Below are 10432 nucleotides of genomic sequence, written 5' to 3' on the forward strand. Positions count from 1 at the left end.
CCCCCCGCTTTTCATGTTGCTAACACATTTTCCCGTATGCAGCACCTCGACCAGAGCGTCGTTTGGTTGTTTATCAACGATGAGGTGGACAATTTGGGACCGAAGACAAACGGAATCTAGATAGTATCGGGAGCACTAATACGAAAAAGTCTGCCAACTCTTACCTTGTGGCTATCGAGGTTGGTATCCTTATGTGGACCACAAAAGCCTGTGCAATTTGAGCGTGACTCGACCAAAGCTGGAGCAGGACTTGCGTGTGCTAGATCTCCAATGCTGTTCGCTTTGAGGTCGCTGGATGAACCACGTATTGAGTGCACTCTACGGATCATTTATAGAGATCTTTACCTCAGGGATAAACCAGAGTCTGATATTTGTGTTTGAGCAGCAGCGAGGTGGCCTGCGCATTTGCCTTGAGTTGGCAGGCCCGCCACTTGCTGTACATCTGAAAATCGACAGAGAATGCTAGTCACTATTGCCAGCCTCTTTGGTGCAATTTACAAGTGCTACAAGATCGCCCTTGTTTTATAGACCTTTAAAGCAAAAGAAAGTGATGTGGACAAAGTCGTCCGAGTTAAGTAAACAAAACTTGAAACCGAAAATATACGACGACTCTAGAATACGTTCAAAACAACATACACTGCCAATGCGAACACACTGGTCACCGGGCTCATATGACTACAGTAGCTACCCTGGATACCAGGCTGAGCTGACATCACACGTCCATCTTGATCTCTCAGGGTACAATTGTAAGAATAAACTGCAGAAAGAAACAGGGGTTGGGATGACATTGTGGAGAAGTAAAGCACGTTGTCCGAAGCAGGATGGTATATGTGTAGAACGCGTCCAGAAAAGCCACCAGATAGGTGATTCCTAAGGCTATTTCAATTATGGCAGCAGGACCACTGCCACACCTGTCAAGCGCCGAAGGCAATATACGGGCCGTCCTCGACTGGAGCTCGGATTATGCGAAGTCGCCAATGGCCGTGGTATTCCAGATAGTAGAACTGTTCTCCAGGCTTTTAGCTGTGGACCTCCACATGCTCGGCAGCGGCCACCTGAATTTGGCTCGGTTTGGGCTTCTCCGTGTCATTGGATGTGTCTATGTCGCGCTCGAGCTGGCCGGGGAGCTTTTCGGCCTCTTCGAGCCTGACAACAACATTGTCACCGAACAGCGCAGCCACCTCTTCCAGAGGAACATTGGCGGTCTGTCATTCACATTAGTCTTGTGCACCTAGTGCAGCAGAATGCGAAGATGAAGGCCTACCTCGGGAAAGAAGAAGTAGAACACAACCAGGAAAATAGCGTCACAGGTGACGAATATAATAAAAAATCGCCAGCTGATATTGCTGATTGCAATGGGAGTGACTTGGACTACCCAAAGAGTGGTGATGGTCTTGGACGCATAGCCCAAGGCCATGCCGGTCGCGCGGATCTCCATGGGCTGTGACCGGTCAGTCAATGTCACTTGCAGTCCACGGGCGCCGGTGAGAGATTGACTTACCAAGATCTCCGGGGTATATGTATAGCCAAAGGAGTTCATAACCCAGCCGTACCCGACAAGCCACATGAACATGCTCCAGAGGGCCAATTTCCCGAGCACATAGTCTGTATTATTACTCGCCTCATACCTTGCCCAGAAGACAATCAACATAACGGTAGAGACGAGAACGATAGACATAGAGATGAAAAAGTTCCGTCGGCGGCCCCAATGGTCGAGGAAGTAAATACAGGGGATGGCCATAAGGAGGGATGTAGTGCCCCAAACGCCGACCATAATGAGAATTGTCTTTCCCGTCAGACCCAACGTCTTATACAGGATGACCTGGTAGTTTTGCAGGCCATTAACTGCCGTCAGCTGTTGAAAGATGAAGAAAAAAATGATAAGGGAGATGCGTCTTCTGTACGACGGTCGCTTTAACACGGCCACGATCCCGATCTGAGGGTTCTCCTGTTCGAAGCGGATCTGCGCTTGGATCTGGTTGAACTCTCTCCGAAAGAAAGGAACGCTGTTATGCTCCGCTTCGTCTTCGAGGGCCCGAGTCTCGCCTTGATGAAGTTTTCCGAGGATTTGCAAAGCTTCCTCGTCCCTCTTTTGCGCAACCAGCCATCTGGGTGACTTGCATACAGTGAGTGAGCCGGCATACATCAAGACCGCGATAAGAATCTGCAGCCCCAGGAAGATGCGCCACTTCAGTTGGCCGCCATTGATATATGAGAAGCCCAAGCCCATCCATTCACTCAGGGCGTAGGCGATGTTAAGCACGATGCTAAATTGACATACACGCGTAAGCTCGGTATGCCTGAAGAGGGCGCCGCATACCTGTAGAGTACTCCGACCGAACCACGGAGGTGCGGGGGCGACAGCTCGCTGAGATACAAGGGACACAACGACCATATCATTCCACAAGCGATCCCACCAATGACTCTGCCCACCAGGAGCATGGGCAGGTTGACGGCGCCCGTCTGCAAGGCAGCCCCAGTAACGGAAATGGCACAGGCGATGTGCACCACTCGCTTTCGTCCAAACTTATCGGCCAGATAGGCGATGGTGAGTGAGCCAATAGCGATTCCAGCATAGTAGACTGAGCCCAAGGCGCCCAAGGTTGAGGAATTGAAATCGAAGTATTTGATAAACTCGGGGTAGCCAATAATAGAGGTGGTCAGACCCGAGTCGTAACCATAGAAGAACGCTCCGAAGGAGCAGTAGATCAAGCACCACAATTGATATGAATTCATCGTGTCTGTTGCACTGGCGCAGAAGAACTTGAGAGAGCAGGCACGAGATGCTGTTAATGTTATAGTCGTTCATTGCAGCTAGCCATGTTGTGGAAAACCTAAGTACCAGCGAGCCGCAAATCTGTTCGTTCCTCGGATACTGTAGACTCGGACCTCGGTCTCATTGCTCCTAAATATTGTCTTTGTGGCATGACAGAAACGAATCTCCCGTGACGAGATCCTGGGGAAGCGAATGTGGAGCGCGCGGAACGTGGGTATGGCTACCTGCCCTTATAAGGTACAATCTCCTCAATTCTGTGTGTCGAGAGACTCGAGCGGCCTTTGCCAAGGCAGACCAGTGATACTATTCGTCATGAGAGTCTCGATGTTCAGCGAGAGAATCTAGACGTAGGAGGGGCGAACCTGGGGCAAGCGGGGCTCCCCTTGGCTGAGACTTGCTAGTGCCTCGGTTGTGCCGTGGGCGTTTCGCAAGGCCGCAGAGTCTAAACATGGCTGTTCTTGTAGCATTATTCCCAGGAGAGTGGTTATGGCCGCGGGTCTGCGGCAACATGACACAGAAATGCAGTATCCACCAGAGGGCATTCTGGTATACGATTCTTGGCACGTGGCCGAAGCTCAGCAGTGCCCGAGGATCCAACAAAATGCTCTCGGCCTTCCGAAAAGCACCTCTCGAAGTGGCAAAGGGAGCTTGATAGAATTTCGGGATGACTTGAAAGGCGAAGCTCCTCTCTAAGGGAGAATGAAGGTCTTACGATACTTCTGAATGCCGGTTTTGGATTTGGCAGAAACGCACACGGGGGACGCTTTCTGAGGTGCAACAACAGCAACTGCAATAATTTTGTTTGTGAAGCTCATCCATCGTACGCCACCACGCAAACATAAAAAGTTATCGAACTCACATGGAACTGGGCATTTCGGAAGTTGACCAGCGTAAACAAAAGCACTGTTCACTATCAATGTGGCCGGTGGACGGTTAGAGCGTACCGTAGAAGTGTAGAGTGTACGACGTTAGAGGGTCCTCATTGATGCCTCGCGCGACAAAAGCAAACCCGCCGACATATAGCAAAGCACCAATGGGTCATGGAGGGATGAAGCCGGAAGTTTCGATCTGCAGGTGGCTCAACTTGAGGGAATTGATCTGCGAGGGCGGGAATCTCATGCTACATAGTCGGCGCAGAGAGACTCATTGCTCAGCTTCACTTTTGCTAGTACATCCAAAATAACACCCCGAACCCGCGTGTAAGGCAGCGTCACTGGCCTTCTCCAGGGACACCACCATTTTTCATCTGCGACTTAGATTCCTTGGCTGCATACTCCTTGTCACTCACTTCCTCATACCAGTCGGTCTGCCCAAAAGAGGTTGCTTCGTGTACCATATACGTTCCATCATCGGCACCGTGCCAATGCACTACCCCGGGGGGGCAATAGACCACGTCTCCGGCAGCAATGCGCCGCGGCTTCTGGCCCTGGTCACAGAGCCAACCCGCCCCGCCAGTGACCTTCAAGATCTGGCCCTTCTCGTGGCGGTGCCAGGCAGTCCTCCCGCCGGGAAGGAAATTTACCAGACCGATGGTAGCTTCGTCTGAGCGAAGGATGAGGTCTAGCCAGACCTCGCCCGAGAAGATGCCAAGGGCCTTGGCCGGCATCGACGGGTCGCCCGTTCTGCCATGAGGAGAAATGATTGCTGTTGGTGTCTGCGCAGTGGTGTCGCGCGTTTTCTGGGTGATACCTGCAGATGCCATGGTTCGAAGAAGCGGTCGAAAGCATACAGTGTGAGGACGAAACTGCAACGGGAAGAGCTTTCGTGGATTTCGAAGCTGTCTGCTTTTGTTCAGTGCTTGAACTGAAGCACAGCGTTGTAATGCTAGATTTTGCTGCAATCGGCAAAGAGATTATGTTGAGAACATTCGAAAAGCCTATGAAGACTATAAAGACTATGAAGACGGGATCGAATCAGGGCGGCAATGTCCTGTTGAAGCCGAGGTTCCAGCCTAAGTCGGCCTTCAATGGTCAAGTCAACTCAAGTCAAACTCCTGGCCATATTGGGAAGGCGCATATCAATCAAGGCGGGTGTTCAACCTCGGATCCTACAACTCCACTGTGATTGGCTCCGTCTTGCCATTTCCTCGGGCCGAGCAAGTCGGCTCTCCAGCCGTGTAGTTGTAGCACGAGGACAGACTCTAGCTCTAAGACAGCGAGAGGCCAGCCTTCCACTCCAGTGGACTCGTCCATACAATTTGGAAGGATCCCAGACCACGACCTGATGTCTCGTGATACGCCGTTGAGCAAAGTGTTTGTTGCGGGTGGTATAGGAATGACATTATTATAAAGTATGTTCATTGTACACTGTTCTAAATATGACGAGAGTCCCATTCTGCGCCAACCTCGCAATGCTGCACCCGTTGCTTCATCTTGCCCTCGTTCAATTAATGATTTACATACCCAGTTCGCTGAGTCACGCCGGGCCAAGCATGTCTGGCACTGGTAAATTTATCCAAGATTCCAAATCACAGTCTGGGGCCCAATCCATTGTTTGATTACAGCCGTAGCCGTTCAGGGCCGAACAGAATCCATCAATGTCAAAATCGTGTGGCACTCCCATGTCCAGAAGGTAGTCAACAATGTCCTCTGTTCCCGAAAGAGCCGGATCGTTTCCTGGCGTAGAACCCTGGCACTCGATCGGATTGGGTGGGCTTAGGCTGGATGTGGAGTCGGATGCCATAGTGGTCAGTGATGCAGCCTGCTCTGAAACGTCCTGCTGGCTTATGCTCCGATGCCGGTCGCGAGTGCTGTGCGTGAGCCAGTCACTGTCAAGCTGAAGCGAGCTTCCCACGGACTTGTGCTTTTTTTCCTCGCGATACATACTGAAGAGGACCGACATCTCTCGCGAATATGCCGGGAAAATGGGATCTTCAATCACCGCCGCGTGCCTTATCCATTCGCCAGATTCAGGATGCTCCGCAGACCGTTTCCGCGAGACACTGGACCCTTTCTGGGTACTTGCTATCCTAATGGCAGGCCGCGCTGCCTCTGCGCGTGGGCCGCTGCCAGGCAATCTTTGACCGTTTGCTGGTTGCTGCGCACCTGGGTCCTCCTCTGTAGGCACGTTGTTTCCCTCTAAGCCTGGCACTGGCGACTTGGACGCGCCATCTGTCACGCACCAGAATGAAGCCAAATGCTTGGTTGCGAGGCTGGCCAAATCCTCTGCCAATTGATGACGTTCAGACAGTGTCTCGAGAGCTACGACACAACACTTGAGAGCAGGTAAGACGGCAGTCTTTCCCTTGACTCCAAACGCGCCGTGTGCATCAAGCAGCGCGTTCACCGCAACCCCGAGTTGGGTGACCATGGTCCCTGGGGCATAGGAGCTGTCATATCGCTCGAAGAAACGTGGAACAGAACATGCCAGCTTACTAGACCCTCGCTTCACTTTAGCATAGCACCTGTCCAAAACCTCGTCCGGAGAGGCTGAAAGCTCGCTCGTGCAGTTTGATTTTGCAGCTTGCGCCAGTCGTCCATACAGCAGCACCGAAGCCACGCACAGCTGTAGGTGCAGGAGAAACATTGGCACGGATGCAGTTCGCCAAGTGTCCCCGTTCCACTGAAATCGTGCTGGTATCGTTCGGCGGAAGTGGATCAGTGTAGTCTCTACCTTGCATAGCTGAGCATAGACATTTTTGCAGGAGGTATCAGTTGAGAGCGTCGACATCTGTGTCGTCGATGGTATAATCGACAGCAATTCGAGCAAGGCGTGGTAGATTGAAAAGTTGTCATTGTCGCCGTCGTATTTCACCCAAGCATGGCCCGTTTCGGAATTCCGCAACGCCTGCGCTATGGCCGTTGGCGGCAAGTGCAGTCCAGGAAGGTTGGTTGGGTGAAAGCTCATCCACTGCATGTGCAGAAATCTGCACACTCTGATCAAAGCTCGTCGAAGGAGTAGATCGTCGTCCGACTGGCACAGCTCGACCGAGACCATATCATTGGTTGGGTTCGAAATGCGTGCAAATGCGTAATGAAGATAGGTTGTCGCTGAGAGATACCTGCCACAGGAGTATTCTAGGTTGGATAATATGACAACGGCTTGTAGCACATCGACAGTGTCCGCGACTGATATTTGAGTGTCGATGACCGTCCGCAGAAGGCAGTGTAAGGATGACTCGCGAGTTCCCGTCCAGAAAGGGGCCAGCTCGGTCCGGCGACGGTCTGCATGGCGCATCCCAAGAGCCAAGGTAGCAAGATGCAGGGTCAACGAGTAGTCCTCATGGGCTGGGGAGATCTGGGTTTTGCGAAAGAGCGGCGGATAGATGTCCGCTTGTGCCCAAAAGGCGTCCTCAAGGAGACCTCTGGCGACATGATCGATACTCTCAAGGGCCGTGCTGCATTGCAACTGTGTGTCGTGATATAGCTTCGCGTGCAGTTCTCGTCCAAGGTGCAAGCCTCTAGTAAACGCCATCCTTTCACAATAACCATCCGCTGCCGGGCGTCAGAGCTGCTGAGAGGTGTTTCAATATGTTGGCACACAGTCCGAAGAGAATATCGAGCGGGAATTGGGGAGACAATTATTGAACGAAGATACAAACTGCGAGACAGTCGACAGGAAGTTGGGTTGAAGGGATTAATCAATTTTGGGTCCCGGGGGAGAGGGCGGGGGGGGAGCACCAGGCACTTAGGTAGGTACATAAGGGCAATTGGATGTGCGGGGTTCGAGCTTAGGGGGCAACGGGAGGGGTAGGTAGAAACTGGGGCACACTGGGGCCATCTATTGGCACACATCGTCAACCGAGACCATGCCAGTGTAGAATCTAAGTAAGTAACCAACTACAGTACCGTAAACCTGGTGCTGAGATTGCTAGTACAGCCTTGGCCTGGGTAATTAGCCTACCTGAGTAACGTGGGAACCTCCAGCTCGGGCCTACTACACCGGGGAAGCGTGTTACAATCGGGTGACCGCTTGCCCCGGTAGAGTAGGCAGGAATCCGATGAAAAGGCTCCCAGCTTTCCCCAGCCCCGTACGCTTCCAGGCTTAGTGGGTCCATCGTCCATCGCGTGGTTGGCTGCTTCCTCAAGCCTGTTCAGCCCCCGGCTCGATGAATCCCGCAGGTGCGTTCATCACACGACGTTAGAGTCTCGCCTTGCCCGCTCGTAACAGACTCATCAGAGTCTCTGTGTCAAGTGGGGTAAAGCCACTTCCTTCTTGCTCGATCCAAAAGAGTTTGTCAGGACCGCATAGATCAATATCTAGAGCTGCAATATCCCAGCCAGGAGTCAGCAAGATAAACACCAGGATTTGAGCTAATTTGTGTTGTACCTTCTGACCTCAAGCCGGTCTTCAGCTTTTTCATGATCGTTGACACTCGTTCGCCCGCTGGATCTTTGCCGCCGTTCAAGCCAACTGAATCGGTGGCGGAACCAGGCATGACCCGAAGAAATCGAGGAACCGCGTAGGGTGCCAGGCCAGCCTCTTTGACGAGCCACTCCTCCAATGTGCTCAGGGCCTGCAATGCAGCTGGATCGTCGGCCTTACTCTGCTGCATGGTGATGGCTGCACACCCGAGCTGTCCCTCATAGCCATATTTGTTCATCGGAATCGAATAGACGTTCGCCGACTGAATGTAGGGGTGATGCAGAAAAGCGGTCTCGACTTCAGTAGTCGACACATTGTGGCCTTTTGCGCGGAAGGTGTCCCCCAGCCTGTCGCGAAAGGCAACGTAGCCGTTGCGATCCTATGAGCTTTCGGTCAGCCTATGAAAACGGCCCAGTATGGAAGATCCTCAATGCAATACCATGACCATTGCATCCCCCATTCGGATGAACAAGTCCCCCTTTTCGAATACGTCTCTTAGGAGCTTCTTCTCCGTGGCATCTCTGCCACCATCCCCAACGTAGTCATGCGTTCTTTGCAATGGCGCCGACACGCGAGTAATGGCTTCTCCCACTTCGTCAAAGGGGCATTGTCTGCACAAGCCGGTCTTTGGATCTCTCCAAACTTCGCCCGTCTCCAAGTCTACCCTAATGATGTAGAAAGAGTCTTGTCCAAAGTACCTGCTTCGCATCAACGGGCCCCAGCAAGCGACTTTTCCCACACCTTCCTCACCATTATGCAGAGTGCTATGTGCAATGCTGGTCGTTCCCTCACTCGATCCATAGTATTCCACAATCTGCGGAACTCCAAATCTATCTCGGAATGCTCGAATCACGGGCGCACTCAGTCCTAAGCCATATATCAGCTCCAGCCCATGTGAGGCCTTTTCATCCGGGTGATGAGGGTCTGGTGGCGCTTGGACCAGAAAACGAATCATCTCTCCGATGTAGAACATTGCATTGGCTCGAGTTCGGCGCACGTCTTTCCAAAAGTTCGAGACGGAAAACCTCCTCGCGAGAATGACTGTACCAGATGTGGCGAAGGTAGCAGGGAGAACGGCAAAACTAGAAAGGGTCAATTTCCGCTCAAGACATGACGGCCAAGACATACGCAGCGCCACCGTGAAACATCGGTGTTGATATGTAGAATCGTCGATGCTTCTGGAACATCAATGGCCACCGGAGGGAGCCACACGCCATCATGCTATATGCCGCTGGCCATACAGACGCCTTCGGTAAGCCAGTCGTCCCGGATGTGAACAGGTACTGAGAAGTGTCCCCAGCTCGTATCGCAGGCCTCGACTCAATGGGCCAGTCGGCCGACTGTGGTGTGACCGGCTGCAGATGATGTTGCTTGAGCGTGTTGCTCTTCAACTCTGGCAGAGACTGCGCCACATGATCGTAGGTATCATAGTCATAATTGATGAGCTTCTTAAGCTTGGGTAATTGAGTATCGTTGTAACTCATGGACGGGGTGTCATTGAGCACAATTGCGGCGGTGTCGAGGCTGGTTGCCACCGCATCGAATAACTCGTATGTGGTAATTAGAAACTCTGCTTCGCTGACTCGTAGACAATGTTTCAGTGGTTCTCGGGTTATCGATGTGTTGACGGGAGCAGGAATTGCTCCAAGCTTGTACAAGGCCCACCATACGATCATGAACTCGGGTGAATTGTTGACATACATGGCAACCACTGTTCTGTTTTGAACTCCCAAATCTTGTAGAGCTTTGGCCAATCTTCCAATCTCTCCACGTAACTCTGCATATGTCCAACTTCGCCCTTCAAAGACAAATGCCTCCTGATAATCATTCTGCCCACGAGTCGAGTGTAGTGTATGGTAGAAGGACCAGTCAGACTCTCCATGAGCTTTGCAAAGGTTCTGGTAGAAATCACGGTTTGCTTTCATGCACCGGATTTGCGCAATGTCGGATCTGATATGGTACGTGGAGTCCAGCCAAAAGCCTGCAGCAGCAATGACGGCAGCGGAAGGAGGTAGCATAGCTGCCGCCGCAGACTTCATGGCTGATGCCATAGATCAACGACTTGGACGCGGCGACGAAGGAACCCTAGCATCAGATTGTTGTCACAAAGACAAACAATTATCTTACAATGGGTTTTGTGTGTAAATTAAGCCAACATCAGTGCCATAGCACTCGGAGGTCTCCCGAAGCCAATCCCCTCGGCATCCATCGTGAGAACCCACAGGAACAACTCGCAGAAGTCGACAACCTCGGGTAAGCGGAGCGTCGATGATTAGGCCACGGAAGGGACCATGTAGCACGACAGACACTCGGACAGCGCTATGATGTACGCAATGCTGTCGGTCAAGTCTG

At 52.2% G+C, this 10432-nt stretch overlaps 5 protein-coding genes across 5 annotated transcripts in view; 1 reads left to right on the forward strand and 4 right to left on the reverse strand.

The window, feature by feature from the left end:
- HMPREF1120_09179 (3-hydroxyisobutyrate dehydrogenase) overlaps positions 1 to 558 on the forward strand; it is a 2137-nt gene extending 1579 nt beyond the window's left edge. The window contains exon 3 of the mRNA XM_009163456.1: positions 43 to 558. Coding sequence (XP_009161704.1) covers positions 43 to 120 — 78 coding nt within the window. The 3' untranslated portion in view covers positions 121 to 558. The remainder of the gene's footprint in view (positions 1 to 42) is intronic.
- A 35-nt stretch (positions 559 to 593) lies between these two features.
- HMPREF1120_09180 (MFS transporter, SP family, sugar:H+ symporter) lies at positions 594 to 3248 on the reverse strand. Its single transcript, XM_009163457.1, has 4 exons — positions 2321 to 3248; positions 1502 to 2267; positions 1265 to 1441; positions 594 to 1205 (listed from the first exon to the last, which is right to left on the reverse strand). Exons 1-4 carry the CDS (start codon positions 2734 to 2736, stop codon positions 1020 to 1022), a joined length of 1545 nt encoding a protein of 514 aa, XP_009161705.1. The 5' UTR covers positions 2737 to 3248; the 3' UTR covers positions 594 to 1019.
- A 414-nt stretch (positions 3249 to 3662) lies between these two features.
- On the reverse strand, positions 3663 to 4909 carry HMPREF1120_09181 (uncharacterized protein). Its single transcript, XM_009163458.1, has one exon. The coding sequence runs from the start codon at positions 4476 to 4478 to the stop codon at positions 3987 to 3989; it is 492 nt and encodes a 163-aa protein (XP_009161706.1). The 5' UTR covers positions 4479 to 4909; the 3' UTR covers positions 3663 to 3986.
- A 120-nt stretch (positions 4910 to 5029) lies between these two features.
- On the reverse strand, positions 5030 to 7376 carry HMPREF1120_09182 (uncharacterized protein). The gene has a single exon (XM_009163459.1). It carries the CDS (start codon positions 7187 to 7189, stop codon positions 5192 to 5194), a length of 1998 nt encoding a protein of 665 aa, XP_009161707.1. The 5' UTR covers positions 7190 to 7376; the 3' UTR covers positions 5030 to 5191.
- A 479-nt stretch (positions 7377 to 7855) lies between these two features.
- On the reverse strand, positions 7856 to 10131 carry HMPREF1120_09183 (fatty-acyl-CoA synthase; the record flags this gene model as incomplete). The annotated part of the gene is made up of 4 exons (XM_009163460.1): positions 7856 to 7980; positions 8045 to 8459; positions 8520 to 9162; positions 9209 to 10131. The coding sequence occupies 4 exons, from the start codon at positions 10129 to 10131 to the stop codon at positions 7856 to 7858; spliced, it is 2106 nt and encodes a 701-aa protein (XP_009161708.1).
- Between the last annotated feature and the right edge of the window lie 301 nt (positions 10132 to 10432).

Source organism: Exophiala dermatitidis (genome assembly GCF_000230625.1).
Source record: "Exophiala dermatitidis NIH/UT8656 unplaced genomic scaffold supercont1.9, whole genome shotgun sequence".
Lineage (NCBI taxonomy): Eukaryota > Fungi > Ascomycota > Eurotiomycetes > Chaetothyriales > Herpotrichiellaceae > Exophiala > Exophiala dermatitidis.

What these genes read in the sequence shown, in the direction of transcription:
- HMPREF1120_09180 (XM_009163457.1), bottom strand. Translation starts at nt 2,736, where the DNA reads ATGAATTCATATCAATTGTGGTGCTTGATCTACTGCTCCTTCGGAGCG. An exon ending in TCGGTCGGAGTACTCTACAG is followed by an intron (nt 2,268 to 2,320) that starts GTATGCGGCGCC and finishes ATGTCAATTTAG; the next exon opens with CATCGTGCTTAACATCGCCT. An exon ending in CATATACCCCGGAGATCTTG is followed by an intron (nt 1,442 to 1,501) that starts GTAAGTCAATCT and finishes GACCGGTCACAG; the next exon opens with CCCATGGAGATCCGCGCGAC.
- HMPREF1120_09181 (XM_009163458.1), bottom strand. Translation starts at nt 4,478, where the DNA reads ATGGCATCTGCAGGTATCACCCAGAAAACGCGCGACACCACTGCGCAG.
- HMPREF1120_09182 (XM_009163459.1), bottom strand. Translation starts at nt 7,189, where the DNA reads ATGGCGTTTACTAGAGGCTTGCACCTTGGACGAGAACTGCACGCGAAG.